This window comes from Pseudopodoces humilis, chromosome 21 (assembly GCF_049639895.1).
Source record: "Pseudopodoces humilis isolate 2021_Gansu_Grassland_sample_001 chromosome 21, ASM4963989v1, whole genome shotgun sequence".
NCBI classification, from domain to species: Eukaryota; Metazoa; Chordata; class Aves; order Passeriformes; family Paridae; genus Pseudopodoces; species Pseudopodoces humilis.
The window spans coordinates 2,253,224-2,269,729 of NC_142220.1; the positions used below are offsets into that span (position 1 = coordinate 2,253,224).

At 46.0% G+C, this 16,506-nt stretch overlaps 1 protein-coding gene across 1 annotated transcript in view; it reads left to right on the plus strand.

Annotated features, from left to right (window-relative positions):
- Positions 1-16,506, plus strand: part of ABCA5 (ATP binding cassette subfamily A member 5) — a 36,371-nt gene that overhangs the window by 11,175 nt on the left and 8,690 nt on the right. Inside the window, exons 9-28 of the mRNA XM_005530692.3 lie at positions 516-704; positions 964-1,111; positions 2,326-2,494; positions 3,595-3,653; positions 4,134-4,244; positions 4,492-4,667; positions 5,086-5,205; positions 5,966-6,104; positions 6,233-6,323; positions 6,720-6,859; positions 9,145-9,264; positions 10,803-11,004; positions 11,260-11,429; positions 11,923-12,056; positions 12,885-13,022; positions 13,617-13,730; positions 13,967-14,137; positions 15,151-15,264; positions 15,522-15,659; positions 16,337-16,411. Coding sequence (XP_005530749.2) covers positions 516-704; positions 964-1,111; positions 2,326-2,494; positions 3,595-3,653; positions 4,134-4,244; positions 4,492-4,667; positions 5,086-5,205; positions 5,966-6,104; positions 6,233-6,323; positions 6,720-6,859; positions 9,145-9,264; positions 10,803-11,004; positions 11,260-11,429; positions 11,923-12,056; positions 12,885-13,022; positions 13,617-13,730; positions 13,967-14,137; positions 15,151-15,264; positions 15,522-15,659; positions 16,337-16,411 — 2,718 coding nt within the window. The remainder of the gene's footprint in view (positions 1-515; positions 705-963; positions 1,112-2,325; positions 2,495-3,594; positions 3,654-4,133; positions 4,245-4,491; positions 4,668-5,085; positions 5,206-5,965; positions 6,105-6,232; positions 6,324-6,719; positions 6,860-9,144; positions 9,265-10,802; positions 11,005-11,259; positions 11,430-11,922; positions 12,057-12,884; positions 13,023-13,616; positions 13,731-13,966; positions 14,138-15,150; positions 15,265-15,521; positions 15,660-16,336; positions 16,412-16,506) is intronic.

Genomic DNA, 16,506 nt, shown 5'->3' on the forward strand with positions numbered 1-16,506 from the left:
TATATAAATATATTGTATAATATATAATATATATAATAATATTGTAATATATATGAATATATATTGTAATATATATGAATGTATATTGTAATATATATGAATAACATAATGTAATTATATATATTTTATATTCTTTTATATTATTTTATTTATTTTTTTGTTTGTTTGCTGTATTATTTATTGTCAGAGGCAGCTATGGCATTTTCCCTTAGTTTTTCCACACAATTTCTATACTATTAATATTATTAATATTAATATTAATACTTCTACACTATTTAATATTATTAAAATGATTATCATAATTTATTTCATTATTATTATCATCATTATTATCATCATTATTATCATTATAAAATTTATTATTATTATTGTTATTATTGTTATTGTTGTTGTTTTTTATTTTTATTTTTATTTTTATTTTTATTTTTATTTTTATTTTTATTTTTATTTTTATTTTTATTTTTATTTTTACTACTTCTACAGTCCCTTCCTATCTGTTTTTCCCTCTGCCTCAGGTTTTCTTTGCCCTGATGCTGACGCCTCTGTTTAAGAAGTCCAAGCACGTGGGGATAGTGGAGTTCCTGGCAACTCTGGTTTTTGGCTTTGTGGGCCTCAACATCGTCCTGCTGGAGGATTTCCCCAAATCCTTCGTGTGGATCCTCAGCCCTTTGTGTCAGTGCAGCTTCTTGATTGGTGTTGCCCAGGTAAATCCTGCAGCAGCCAGGGAGTGTTTGCAAACAGCCCTTGATGGGGGTTTGAAATCAATATTTTATTTTCAAGGAGCGGGTGCTGGTGAGGAAAACGCTTTTTTTCATAGCAGTTTAACACACCCAGCACCGTAAAGGAGCTGTTACTCTTTGTGTTCGTGGTGATCTCAGCCACTTCTCATTATTTTGGGATTTTTTTGCCCAGTTCTTCCCTGTGCTGTTTTCCCTTTTTGGTGGGTGACGTCTCTCCCTGCAGGTCATGCATCTGGAGGATTACGAGGATGGGGCAACGTTTGCAAACATCAACGCTGGTCCTTACCCTCTCTGCATCTCTCTGATCCTGCTGCTGCTGGACAGCATCTTCTACCTGCTGGTGGCTGTCTACCTTGACCAGGTGATCCCAGGTATGTTCCTGACCAAAACTGGGCTCTGGGGGGATCACCCTGACGTCCTGAGCCCCCAGCCCAGGGACATCTCTCCCCTAAATTCCCTGCAGAAAGGAGCTGATGCTGTTTTCACATAGAATTTGAGCTGACATAAATTTATATTCTGTTAAAGCAGTGAGGTGTGAGGCCTGGTCTTAAAGAGCTTAATTTTTTTGGAGGTTTTTAAATAAAAACTTCATTGCTGAGTTAACTACACCCTCAGCCTTTACAATTTCCTCTTAGAGGGTTGGAAATCAAAGTCTGCTCTGCCTCTCCCAGATCTCCCCCTGTGACAGAAGCAGTTGAAGCTGAAACACAGAATAAAGTTGTTAATTTTGAGATGAAAGCCTGGTAAAGCCCCTCAGCTCCAGTCCCTCTCTTTTCTCTCTGCCACGTTTAAGTCACTGCTCATTCAGCTCTGGGGATTTCTCTGGAATAGGAGGAGATTTAAATAAAAATTTATTTAAATATTCAGCAAAAGTGGAGCCTGCCAGCAGTGGGGATGGGGTGGTGCCTATTTAGATATTTATCTGTTGTTAGGTGTTTATCACTGTTAGTTACTTACTATTGTTAGATAATTATCTGTTATTAAATACCTATTATTATTTAGATATTTAGAATAAAGGCCTTGTCAAGCCTCTGAAGGGGGGAAACGGTGCCTTAAGTTTTAGTTTACATATTTTTCAGATTCTGCCCTGCCCAGGTGTGGAGTTTTGAGCTTCATATTCAGTGTCAGTGAGCTCTCTTCACAGAGCAGGCAGCCAGAACAATTCCTTTTCTAGCTTGATACCAAGGACAATCTTAAAAGTTTCAGGCCCAAAAGCATAAACAACAGTGAAGAGAGAAAACAAGCAGGATGGGACTTCAGAACCCGGAGCTGTAATTGGACAATTAACCCTGATACACAGATGGACCAAAACTTGTAAAACTGTGAGACCTCGTGACCAGTGGTCCATTTTGGGTCTATCTTGGGTGCAGCCCTGGCCAGGCTCTTGTTCTGGCCAAGGTTTGTCCTTTGAGGCCTTTCAATAAATCCCTGCTTTATCCTGAGCTCTGCCCAGCCTCTGTTCCAGGGGAATCGTGGCTCGAGTGGAAATTTGGCCGATGGAATCCCTCGGGAGCAGAGCCCAAAGCTGAGGAATGTTTGTGGCTGCTGCTGCTGCTGAGGATTTGCCTTTTGTGCTGTCCCCCAGGGGAGTTTGGCCTGCGCCGCACGCCCTTTTTCTTCATGAAGCCCTCGTTTTGGTCAAAGCACAGGAAAAACTACAAGGAGCTGTACGAGAGCAGCGCCAACGGCAGCCTGAGCTTCAGCGAGATCGTGGAGCCCGTGCCTTCGGAATTCCAGGGCAAGGAAGCCATCAGGTACAGCCCTCCCTGCCCAGCTGGGGACAGCAGCTCACCTGGAATTTCAGTGGGAAGCTTGGAAAGCAGTCACTGCTCAGGATCAGGCAGCTCACGGAGCCCTCCACGGTGCATCCCCATCCTCGGGGCCCTGGCTCCAAGGCTGGAGCACTGGCCTTAGGGAGAGCATTTTTGGTTTTAATTTTGTGTTAGAGATGGATGAGGTAACATGCTTGTTTTTAAATTTTTACCACACACTACTGTGTGGTACTTCTGGTCTCAAATGTTTGAGTTTAGTGACCAGTTTTGTGTTTTGTGCTGCCCACACCCCCCAGGTGTCTTCGGGCATCTGCCACAGGTTGAGGAGTCCAGTTCTAATCCTGGTGTTCCATGAGAACATCGTGGCTGTTGCTGCATTATTCATCCCCATCATCCCTCCACCAGCTCCAGTGTTTTCACACAGGCTTGTCATCTTTCCACGTTCAAGTTTTACTTGCTTTCATACTCATTCTCTTCCCCATTTCTCACCCTCCATCATCCTCTCACCATCCTCATTTTCAGGGTGATGAGGCTTCCAAAATCCATCCTTGATTTGGTGCCTCCAGATTGCCTGTTCTTTTCATTTGGAGGAACAGCAGGGCTGCAAGGGAGGTTTTTACCTCTCCTGAAAAGAAAAATACCTGCGTTCTTTCACCTGTTTTTGATCAAGAGCTGTCAGGAATCACATCTTTGGAGTCCATTCTGCTTTTCCATGTCGTGTCTGTGGAGTCTCCTGTCGTGTTGTGCAGCTGCTGGGGAGTAGCTGCTCCCTTCCCTCGCTTGGGAAGCCTCTGGAGCCTTGTTCCACCATGAGAAAGAGACTCAGATTTGAAATAATTCAGTTTATCATCACAGGAAATACCTTAGGAGATGACCAGGAAAAGCTTTCAGGATGCCAGGGTGGAGATGAGCGAAGTTTTGGCAGAACCTGTCCTGTGTCTTGACTTGCCTCCATGGGTTTTTAACCCATCTGGTGCCACTGTGGTCTGGTTGGCTTCTTGTGGTTGTTGCTGAGTGCTGATAGCTCAAAATGCCACGTAAAGGTGCTGAAATAGTTTATGCCATGATGTGTCTTCTTTCAGGATCAGCTGTGTTCAGAAAACATTCAGGAGAAAGGGGGAGACGGTGGAGGCTCTCAGAAGTAAGAACATTTCAGCTTTCCAGCTGCTCCTGGGGTGCAGAGGAGCAGTGCCCGAGTTGCTGAGTGATCTTTTCTGTTTCACTTCAGGCTGGTTTTGGTTTCTTTTGGAGGGGTGGGGCCCTGGAGCACCAATGCCAGATGTGCACTGTCCCCTCTCACACGGCGGTGTCTAAACCAGCACCCCAAAAATGAGCCCTTCATCCCTAGGGAAAGCCTGGGCATCACCCCCAGCTCCTCCTCTGCCCATCCCATGCTGTGATCCCTCCTGCCCCACCTCCCTGATGTTGGCACCTCCTTTCCCTGGGTGGCTTTGGGACGTGGCCACCCCACAGTGGGTGTGGGACCGTCCCAGCCCGGCCATGGGCTGTCCCCAGGGGCAGAGAGGGAATGCAGCCCCACGTGTGAGGATTTGGGTTGGGGCTGGGCTCAGGGAGCTCAGGATCCCAGCCTGACTCTCCTCTCGCTGTGCCCTGGGAGCAGATTTGTCCTTTGACATCTACGAGGGGCAGATCACGGCGCTGCTGGGCCACAGCGGCACCGGGAAGACGACGCTGATGAACATCCTCTGCGGGCTGTGCCCTCCCACAGACGGTGAGTGCAGGGCTGGGGCTGCCCAGCTTCCAAACCAGGCTTGGTAACCTCGGTGGCTATTCCAGGATGCACCAAAATCCCTTTGGATAAAGTCTGAAAGAGCCCAGGTGCAATCCCTGTCCTGTAAACCCCTCTCTGCCCCTTCCAGTGCAGAGCTCCCAGCCCATGGCCGGGGGTGGGAGTGAGACGAGCTCCAAGGCCCGCTCCAACCCCAACCATTCCATGATTTGATGTTGATTTCTTGCAGGGTTTGTCTCAGTCTATGGGCACAGGGTGTCTGAGATTGACGAGATGCTGGAGGTGCGGCAGATCGCGGGGGTGTGCCCCCAGGCCGACATCCACTTCGACATTCTCACCGTGGAGGAGAACCTCTCCATCTTTGCTGCCATCAAGGGCATCCCTCAGAACGATCTGATACAGGAGGTAACTCACCTGGCCACAGGGATTGTCTTACATCTACATTTTTAACCTGTAAATCAAAATATCCTTGCTTTTTTTTATCCTTTCTTTTATCCTTTCCGTTATTTCATTTATTATCCTTCCCTTTTGCAGGGAAATGTAACTTTGTGGTACGGTGGACAAAGAGGTACAGGCAGATATTTAGACAAGGATAAACTTTTAATTTTTGCTAAGATTAAAATGCCCATGAAGTGTTTTAAATCTGGCATTTGGGTCCACTTATAGGCACCATTAAATTTTGTGTGTAGGTTGTGCAGTTCAGATACAGAACTGGGAACCAGCAGCAGTTAACTTGAATGTTAATTGTTAACAATCTGGTTTAAAAAATTCATAGTTTGTTGTTTGTTTCTTTTAAAATAAATGTGTTTCTTGCATTTTCAAGGTGCAGAAGGTGTTGCTGGATTTGGAGATGCAGCCCATCAGGGACAATCAAGCCAAAAAATTAAGTGGGGGGCAGAAGAGGAGGCTGTCAGTGGGAGTTGCTGTTCTTGGGAACCCCAAGGTGAGAGGGATGGAATTATTCTCAGCTTGGTGTTGCTGATCCCTGGAAGGCTTGGTCTCTCTTGTCAAAACCAGCTAATGTGCAAAATGCAGAAATTGTTCCTTTGAGTGCCTTTTACGGTTTGATTACAATAATTTCAGTCTCAGCCTTTGTGCTGGAGGCTCAGGTGATGGCAGCAGCTTTGGGCTTGATCTCTTGGGCACATAAACAGTGTGGCAAGTTTTGTGTGCAATTTCTGGCAGGTAGCGTTTATCCCCCAGCAGTGGAATTGTTGGGATGCTTTCCTTCCAAAGCCATCCAGGAGCTGGCAGCAGGAACAGAGCCAGAGAGCTCTTTTGTGTTACAGCTCTGTGATTTCTGGCCTGTGAGGACGGGGACTGCTTTGAGGTCTGGTTAAAAATGATGTGTGTGACAGTTCCTGGGGCTTTTAAAAGCAGCTGTGTGCATTTAACCACCCCTCAGTAGACAGAGTGAACCCATGGCTGAGTTACACTTAGAATCAGTTCTGCATTATTCTACTCCATAATTCTGTTGGAACCAGAATAAAACAGGCTGTGGCATGGATTTATTACAGGATTTTTCCATTGGTCACGACAGGAGATGGATTTATCCAAGGCACAGCGACAAAAGCTGCCTTGTTGGTCTGGGATGTTTTTTGTTCTAGAGGAATTTACTGGCAGGTTTCAAACCAGCCCCTCTGGCTGTGCTGGGAGGGATTGCTAAGGCCAGGCTTTGAGAAGCCCTCTGGTTTTGTCCCCAGGTGTTGCTGCTGGATGAGCCCACGGCGGGGATGGATCCCTGCTCCCGCCACATCGTCTGGAACCTGCTGAGGAACAGGAAAGCCAGCAGGGTGACTGTGTTCAGCACCCACTTCATGGACGAGGCTGACATCCTGGCTGGTGAGTCCTGCTCCAGCCCAGCTTCACCCCCAGCCCTGGGATGCCTCCTGTGTGCAATCCAGAGTGGGCTTGGGGAGGAGAACGTCGCTTTTCTGCTCCAGAGGGGCCTCGCTGCCTTTCCTTTCCAGATCGGAAAGCTGTGATCTCCCAAGGGATGCTGAAATGCCTCGGCTCTTCCCTCTTCCTCAAGAGCAAGTGGGGCATTGGCTACCGCCTGAGGTAATTCTGTGCCCAGCTTTGTACCTCTGGTCAGCTGGACAAGGGAATGGTTGGGTGGTGGGGAAGAAGGAGGTTTTATTCTGGTTACTTATTCTTGTTGTTTTCTTAATAAACTTTCTTTATTCCTTTTAAGTTTTAAGCCTGTTTTGCCCTTCTAATCCATATCTCCCAGCAAGAAGATGAGTAAGTTTTCTGGTGACTTTTAGCTTTAAAAAACCACCACAGGATCTCTTGGGTGCCGTCGTGCCTCTCTTTTTTTCACTGTTTCCTCTTGGAATCTCTAAGAGAGCACCCCTCAAAAGGATCCTTTTATCCTCCAAGGGTGCAGCTGAACGTTTGGTGCGGTGTCAGGAGCAAGCTCAGCTCCAGACCCCGATTCCTGCTGTGTTTTCTCAGCATGCACATCGATGCCTATTGCAACACCGAGGCCACCACCTCTCTGATCAGGCAGCACATCCCTGCAGCCAGCCTGATCCAGGAGAACCACGAGCAGCTCGTCTACACCCTCCCTCTCAAGGACATGGACAAGTTTGCAGGTATTTGTGGGGTTTGGTGTTGCAGGGCTCAGTGATTGCAGCAGGGGATGTTTATTTAGCCTGGTGTTCTCGTCAAAGCGTCAATCGTGCCTTTATGGTTTTGTATTTGTTGTTATTTGGCTGGTGGGGACTCAGGGAGGGTTTTCTCAGGTGAGTGAGGATTTTGTCACCTCTTCCAGTGAGGTGTGAGGGCTGTGGGTACCCAACAGTGAGGGCTCTGTGGTGAGGAGACCCTGAGCATCCCCTGGTCCTGCAGAATCACCATCCTCTTGCAGAGGATTCCAAAGAGCAGGGCTGGCCTCCAGCAGGAAGCAGGAAAGTCCTAAACCCTTCAAAAACCCTTCAAAAACCCTTCAAAACCCCACAAAAACCCCCAAAAAAAACCCTCAAAAACCCTTCAAAAACCCCACAAAAACCCCAAAAAAACCCTTCAAAAACCCCACAAAAACCCTTCAAAAACCCTTCAAAAACCCCACAAAAACCCCAAAAAAAACCCTTCAGAAACCCTTCAAAAACCCACAAAAACCCTTCAAAAACCCCACAAAAGCCCTTCAAAAACCCTTCAAAAACCCCACAAAAACCCCACAAAAACCCTTCAAAAACCCTTCAAAAACCCCACAAAAACCCCACAAAAACCCCCAAAAAACCCTTCAAAAACCCTTCAAAAACCCCACAAAAGCCCTTCAAAAACCCGACAAAAACTGACAACTCTTGATGAAATTCCGTGGAGAGAGGGAGCAGAGGGGAGGATTTCACTAGATGGCAGCAATTATCTGAGCAGCCCTGGGCAGGGCTCTTGCTCGCCTCCCATAATAAAATCAAAATAAACTGAATAAAGCCCAGGTCCTTTGTGCCGTGTGGGGAGCCAGGGGAGGATCGATATCGATGGGAACTTGCAGCTGATGCTCTGTAAATGTTTTTTTTTTCCCCTGTTGCTTTGGAGTTGGTGATTTATGAGCTTTGCCACTGGGTGCACTACAGCAAACAGGCTGAGATGGAATCAATCCCCCCAAACTGTTCCAGGGGGGAGCTGAGGTTGGGAGCACAGCTTGTCAGCTGGGGCTGGAGAGGTTGTGGAGGGTTGAGGAGTATTGTCAAATATCCAAGTGCTCCTCCCATTTTATCCATTTGAATTTCCCTTCAGCCTCAGCTTGGCTCTGAAGCTCCTTTTTTAAAAATCTTTATTTCATAGGATGGACAAAAAGCCAGTAACATTTTTCACCCCAAGGTGATGTTAATTTCTCCCATTCTGAACCTCACTGTGGTTTTCAAGCTCTGTGTCCTGTCCAGCATCTCCTGCCTGGTTAACCTGGCCTTAAACATCTGGGAATTCTTTTTAATATATATGTAAATATGTACTTTTATAGATATAAAATGACTCAGTGGTTTTAATTCTAAGATCCTTTGTGCCTGGGCAGGGATTTAGGCAGGATGAGCTGTCCTGGGTATGATTTTTCCAGGAGAGGTCACCTTGAACCTTCCCTGAGGAAACTTTGAGCCCAGGAGCCTCAGGATACTGAGACAGTTTTTAGAAGCACCACAACTTCAGCAAAGCCACATTTCCTGACCACAGAGGCTGAAATTTCCTGCTGAAAGGAGCCTATCCCATGCCAGTTCTCAAACCACAACCTTCTGATGTATTTACTATTCCCACCTTCCTTATTTTGTTTTATTTTATTTTATTTTATTTTATTTTATTTTATTTTATTTTATTTTATTTTATTTTATTTTATTTTATTCTTTTTTATTTTATTTTATTTTATTTTATTTTATTTTATTTTATTTTATTTTATTATTTTTTATTTTATTTTATTTTATTTTATTCTATTATTTTTTATTTTATTTTATTTTTTTCATTCTATTCTATTCTATTCTATTCTATTCTATTTATTATATATTCTATTATATTCTACTCTACTATATTATACTATATAATTATATTATATATTATTATATTTATTATATATTTTATTGTATTATGTTATAGAATGTTTATATTATATAGCATATATAATATAAATATTACATTATGCTATATTCTATTCTATTCTATTCTATTATTTAATTTATATTATTTATATTATATTATATTATACTATATTATATTATATTATATTATATTATATTATATTATTTATATTATATTATTTATATTATATTATTTATATTATTTTCATTATTTTATTACTTTAATTTTCTTTTCCCCAGCCAGCAGGAGGGGTTGGGGACGTGTGTGAGGTGCCTGGAGTTTCCTGCAGGTGCTGGAGCAGAGTTTGTGTCCCCAGGTTTGTTCTCTGACCTGGACACCCATTCCCACCTGGGGGTCATCACCTATGGCGTGTCCATGACCACGCTGGAGGACGTTTACCTGAAGCTGGAGGTGGAGGCAGAGATTGATCAAGCAGGTGGGAAGGACCAGAGCTGCTTTGCTTTGGTGTCAGCTCGCTTGGAGTTGGCGCTGCCAGAAGGAGGGAACGAGAGAAACGTCCCTCACAGGGTGCTGCTCCAGCCTCTGGGGATCCTTTGGGCCTCACAGCATTCCAGGCTGCTGGAATATTCCACATGGAAACCAGGAGAAGGCAGTGGATTGTGTGGGGAGTGATTCTGGGAGCATCCAGGGGAAGAGCTTTTCACTTGATCAGTTTTTCACCCAGCGACCGCTTGGCTTCACAGTTCACTTGCCTTTTAAAATGTCCTTTATTTTCCTAATGGAGTTTGCTTTCAAGAAATTATAAATGTGCAGGATAAAATTAATTCTCAGCCTTTAGTAGCTGCACTTGGGGCTGACGCAGCTCAGCTTGTCTCACTTTAAATTAACTTTCAGTCCAAATGAAAAGTTGGGACTGCTTAATATTACTCCAGAATGAGTCAGTTGTTTTTTTGGATGTCACTTTGGAGGGGTGTGAGCTGCTTTAGTTGTTCTAGAGCTCTCTGTGTGATCCAGAATTACTAGTAGGAGTAAACAGATGTACTATAGGCTGAGTGCCCTGCTGCACAGTTTCTGTGTGGGTTTAAGGACATTTAGCAGCTGGATGTGCAGGTGCTGGGTAATACAGGTGCACACACAGGCCAAGGGGATGGAAATGGGGCAAATCTGCACCTTTTGGTGGCAGAATTTTGAATCATCGAGTCCCAGGGGTGGTTTGGACTGGATGGGGCTGCCCAGGGAGGGGCTGGAGTCTGTCCCTGGAGGTGTTTCAGGAATGCAGGTGGCCCTTGGTCACAGGCTGGGCTCAGCGATCCCAAAGGTATTTTCCAGCCTTGTTGATTCATTCTGTGATTTAAAACACCAGGATTTTCCAAGGAAACGCTCCTTTATTCCTTCTGTCTCAGCTTTCATTGTCTGCCATGGGTGTGGTTGGGCTGGATCAGTGTCACTGAGTTTGGGGTTAAATTGAGGGATTGGGATTGGGATTGGAATGGATTGGGGATGGGATTGATACGGGGATGGGATTGGGGATGGGATTGAGATGGAGATGGGATGGGATTGGGGATGGGGTGGGATGGATTTGGATTGATATGGGGATGGGATTGGGGATGGGATGGGATTGGGGATGGGATGGGATGGATTTGGATTGATATGGGGATGGGATTGGGGATGGGATTGAGAGGGAGATGGGATGGGATTGGGGATGGGATGGGATGGGATTGGGGATGGGATTGGGGATGGGATGGGATGGGATTGGGGATGGGATGGGATGGATTTGGATTGATACAGGGATGGGATTGGGGATGGGATGGGATTGGGGATGGGATGGGATGGGATGGATTTGGATTGATACAGGGATGGGGTGGGATTGGAATTGGGGATGGGATGGGTGAGGTGACTCCCACAACAAGAAGAACAAGGAATCTCTGGCCCCTGGCTCCCCCTCCTGTCCCATTTGCACCCCCAGCTCTGTCAGAGCATCATTTCCCTGGGGTTTTCTGTGCCCCGCTGCAGATTACAGCGTGTTCCACTCCCAGCAAGCGCAGGACGAGCTGGACACCAAGTCCCTGGATGACATGGAGCAGAGCCTGCTGATGCTGTCCGAGGCCAGGGCACCAGCCATGAGCAGCTCAGCCCTGTGGAAGAAGCAGGTCTCCACCATAGCCAAAGTGCATTTCCTCAGCCTGAAACGGGAGAACAAATGTGTCAGAGTAATGTGAGTGCTGGGGCTTCTCGGTGTGTGAGTCCCAAAACCTGTCTGAATGAGAGACAGCACACCCTGTCCTTCCTTTTTCCCTTCATTTTTCAGAGTGACATCAGAAAAACAACAAGCTGTAATTTCTGTTAATAAATGGTTTTTTGGGGGGTGAGGGAGATGGGGTTTTTTTTTAATAGCATGCACATAAAACTGGGTTGGCTTTTGCTGAGTAAATAATAATAATAATAAACCCCAAACTTTTATTTCTTTCAGGTTGTTGCTTTTCCTCATTTTCCTGGTAGTTCAGATTTTGTTGTTTTTCATACACCACATCATCAAAAATGCTGTAGCTGCCATCAGACTCTCCCCAGATTTGTACTTGCTGAAGCCTGGAGAGAATTACCACAAGTACAGGAGCCGGCTGCTGCTGCAGAACTCCACAGGTTCTGTCTCCAGTTCTCTCCTTCTCCCAGTCTTTGGGGTTGGGAATGAACTTCTTCCTTGGAATCAACCCAGGTGAAGAGTTCAAAGTGCCCAGGGGTGGCAAAACTGTCTGTGCCGTGGGATTTGGTTTGGAGATCCTCCTCCCATCTCATGGCCTTGTTCTTGCTGTGTCAGAAGATGATTCAGGTGAAAGAAGTGCCCAGGAACATTGAGATAAATCGACATTAAAATGCTGCTGTAAAAGATCTGGGGAAATTTCCTTCTTGTTTCAACTGAGGATGTTTTAGAAGTGCCCAGCAGTAACCCAGGCAGTAGAAACCAGCAGAATTATTGAGCTGTGCATTGTTAATTCTGTTTAAAATCCTCCAGGCTGGTGATAAGGAGGGATTTATAAGGGAAATGTGTCAGGGACATGGCTTAGGGGTGGGGAGTGACTGAATTTGATGATCCTGAAGATCATTTCCAGCTTAAAACGTTGTTTTCTGCCCCCAGAGTCGGACATCAGTGACATTGTGCACTCCCTGGGGAGCATGAACATCCTCTGGGAGATGTTCAATGACAGTGATTATGTCTCAGTGGCACCTCACAGTGCAGCTCTCAACGTGTTTGCCCTCGAGTCCAGGCAGGTAAGGCACACACAGGGAGCAGCTGCCGGGGCTGGATTGTGAAATTCTTACCTGAAAAGCAGCTCTGGAGTCATGGGATCAAATAATACCATATAATATTGCTTATACAAGAGGCTGCAAAGAGGGCAGGGTGGGAATATTAGCAAAATAAATGTTCTTGCATAATTATAATTACAGCAAGCCAATCAAACTTTTGTCCCCTTTTCTTCCCCACAAGGACACAGAGTGTCAGGAGAAACGTTCTACTTCACAGGACACCTGACAGAGGAATTCTTTATGATTTTTTTTTTTTTTATTTGTACTGGCTGAATTACAGTTTGACAGAAGTATAATTCCATGGTGCTCTCATGTGTAAAGAAAAATCAGTTTCTTGGGCTTGTACGTGTTCACAGCAGCAGGAAGATCTGAACTTTGGGATCCTGTTTAACCTCCAGCAAAAAAACTGCTTTGCAATGTGCCAGCCCTGGCTCTTGTTCCCATTTCCATTCCCTGACACTGCAGTGTGACAGTGCAGCCCCCAGCTCCTGCACACCTTTGCCTGTCTGGTTTTAAATCCATTAGCAGGATCATCCCATCCTCCTGTGTTTTGTTTCCCAGACTGTAAAATTGTCTGGAGTGCCATTTGTCACTGCTCCCTGAAACATGCTGGGAATTTATTCCCAAGAGTTCCTTCTCAGGACTGTTTCCCTGAATTTCCTGGGTGTGACAAGCACCCTGAGCAGCTGCAAAGCACTTGATTATGCAAAGATTTATCCCAGCGTTCAGGTTTAATTAAGGAGAGCCCTCTCAGGGCAGAAGGATTAACACATCACGTATTTTTCTTCCTAGAAATATGTTTTCAGCATAATATTCAACAGCACCATGGTGCACTCCCTGCCAGTTTTGATGAATATTGTCAGCAACCTCCTCCTGCGCAGTTTGAACGTGACTGAGAGCATCCAGATCTGGAGCAACCCCTTGATTCAGGTGAGCAGCTCCCAAAAACTCACCCTGGAACACTGGGGAGAGGGCAGAGCACCCCTGGCTGGGAGGGGGAGTGCAGAAGAACCCCACAAACCAAGGGAAAAGCTGCTTGGGGCTGTCTGCAGGGTTTGAGAGGATGTGAAAGGTGCTGGCATTTTGGCTGTGGAAGGGGAGGAAAAAGGGGCTTGGAAAGAGGATGGTGTTGAGTCAGGAATTAAAGGCTGGGTGGGGCTTGGAGCAGCCCAGTCCAGTGGAAGGAGTTGGAATGAGATGATCCCTCTGGTTCTTTCCAGCCCAGAGCATTTTGTGATGCTGTGAATTAATTCACTGTGAGTTTGCTGGAGGTTGCCTGCAGTTCTTGGGCTGTGCAGAGCTGGGGGGGACCTGCTGCAGGAGACAAATGCTCTGAAAGTTCCTTAGTTACCATTTATTCCTCATAGAAATACTCCCAAAACTTCCACAGGTGTTTTTCTTCCTGCTGCAGGTGATCTTGACAAGCACAAACTTCATATTTTATCTTTCACAGCCGTGCTTCAACTAATGTAGCATTTTTGTTGGTCACATTCTGGCATTGAACAAACCTGATCTCTATCCCAGGATCTTCCAGACACGATTTTCAGGCTGGAGATCTATTTTGAAGCCGTGTTGCTGGGGATCATCATCACTGGGATGCCACCCTACTTCGCCATGGACAACGCGGAAAACCACAAGGTAACGGCCAGGCGTCCGTGCAGAGATGCACAGGGAGTTAAAAATCCTGGCATTTGGGGGAAGAGCTGAAGAGGGGTTTAAAACAATGCCATGGGTGGCACTGGGGTGGGGCAGATTTGGGGAAAGCTTTTCTGTGCAAAGCTTTTGGCAGTGAGGGCCTAAGAGAGGGGCGGATTCACATAACGTTAATTTTAATTTCCGTGTGATTAACGCTGTGTTCTCCTCCCCTGCTGCAGATCAAGGCTTACACCCAGCTGAAGATTGCAGGGCTCTACCCCTCAGCTTACTGGACTGGCCAGGCTGTGGTGGATCTGCCTCTGTTCTTCTTCATCCTCATCCTGATGATCGGCAGCCTCTTCGCCTTCCACTACGGCGTTTATTTCTACGTGGGCAAGTTCCTCGCTGTGGTGAGTCTGGGCTGGGCTGAGAGCAGGGCCACCTTGTTCTCTACACACCTTTTCCTTTCTTGATTCAGCTGAATTTTCCCCATGGAGACACAGGGAAAACGCTGCTGGCACAAAGACAGAATATTTTTCATGGGGAGGATGGCTCAGAGTTGGGAGTTTCATTTGGGACTGGAATAAAATGAAAGCTGCGCCAAGGGAGGTTTGGGTTGGACACAGGAAGAATTTCTTCACAGGAAGGGTGGCTGGGACTGGAAGGGGCTGCCCAGGGAGGTGCTGGAGTCTCTGTCCCTGTTTAAGGAACGGCCCTTGGTGCTGTGGCTGGCTTGGTCACAGACTGGGCTCACACCTCAAAGCTCTTTTCCAGCCTTGCTGATTCTTAATCCGGCAGGATTTTCCAAGGAAGTGCTGCTTTCCTCCTGCTGTCTCAGCTCTGTGCTCTGTGCTGTGATGGAGAATTGCTCTGGCTGCTCCAGCAAGGGCACTTTGAGCAGAGCCCCTCTCTGCAGCGAGCTGCAGGTGGGATTAAACAGAGGAGACCACGAGACTTCACATCTTTGATATTCAGGGTGGGCTTCCCTGTGATACTGCCTGGAATTGAGAGGATTCAGCTTTTCCCAGCTGCTTTTCCAGAGTTAATCATATCTGGGACGTGGCTGCAGGGCTGGTTTTCTACCCTTGTTTGAATTTCTACAGAAATGCTATGGTGGAATTCTTAGTATTTGCCAGAACCTTGAAGTCAGCATTTATGGGAGCCTGTGTTAAAAAAAAAAAATAAAAAAAATGGGAAAGAGTTTAAAGGAAACTGAAGGTGGGGAGAGTTTTTGCCTCTCCACACATTCTTTAATTTGTGTCTTTAATAATATATTCTCTATGCACCAAGGAAGTAAAATACATCAAATAAAGTGACAAAGATGTCTCCACAGTTGTGTGTCACACTGAGGTAATTCCAGCTGATCTTTATGCAGAGGAATTCCTGCTGCAGGTTTCCTGAGAGCCCTTTCCTGTCTCTGCAGATTTTTTGCCTGATTGGTTACGTCCCCTCAGTCGTGCTCTTCACCTACGTGGTCTCCTTCACCTTCAGAAAAGTCCAGAACACGAAGGAATTTTGGTCATTTATATTTTCAGTGGTGAGTGACTTGGCCTGCAGCTGGGATAAGTGGGAAGACTGGTGATCTCCAAAGCCACAGCAAAAAAAAAACATTTATTTTGTTGAGCTGTGTGTCCCTAATGTGGAGGAAATGGGAAACTTTTACCAATCTCTCCCTCCTGCCATATCCTGAGCGATAAAAGCTTCAAGAAAAAGTGCTTTAAATTAATTAACTTATGCTTAGAGAGTCTGAAGTGAATGAAAATGGACTTTTTTTCCCCCTTTTCTGTGGTACAGACAGCCTTGCTCTGCACAGTTGTCACTGAGGTGTCCTTTTTCCTGGACCATTACCTGGTAACCACGGTCCTGCATTATGTCTTCTCCATCTTCATTCCTATTTATCCCCTTATTGGCTGCCTGATTTGTTTTATAAAGGTAAGGGGGGACTCCAGGGATCCTTTCCAGATGGCTGGGGTTGGGTGGGTGTCTTCAGTGTGTCCTCTTTAACCACTTAACACCTGAAGAATAACAACTGCTTGGGGAAAAAAAAAAAATCACCTTTTTCCTACTAAGCAAAGTGTTTTGGTTTTAAAATGGGGAAAGCAGCAAGTTTTCCATGAAATTTCCTTTCTCTAAATGGAGGGAGCCTGCCAGAAAGATGGAGAGGGACTTTTAACAAGGAGTGGAGTGACAAGGGGGAATGGCTCCAAGCTGACAGAGAGCAGGGTTAGATTGGATTTTGGGAAGAAATTCCTGATTTGAGAAGAAATTCCCCTGGATCCCTGGAAGTGTCCAAGGCCAGGCTGGACGGGGCTTGGAGCAGCAGGGGATGGAGTGAGATGGGCTTTGAGGTCTCTTCCAACCCAAAGCATTCCATGATTCTGTGATATTCCAAGGAAACCACGTGTTCCTCAGTGAGCCAACCCCGGGATGGGACGTTGGTTGGGAGTGGGTGGATTGAAAGCAGGAGCAGCCCCAGGGCTTGGATGGAGCTGTTTGATTTGTTCTGGAGAGCTCAGGGAGTGCTTGAGCACCTCAGCCTGAGGGACTGAGCTGAAATCACCTCTGGCAGGTGATTCTTTACCTGACCCCGTTTTTCCCTGAATTCCCAGGTCTCTTGGAAAGGCAAGAGTGAGAGTGGGGGATACCACGACCCCTGGGACCGGCTGCTGGTGGCAGTTCTGGCTGTGAGCATTGGATTCTGTTTTTATAAAAAGGAAAAATTCCCAGTTTGCTGTAGGGAACTGTGGTTCCTGCTGGGATCCCTGCTGTCCATCACCTT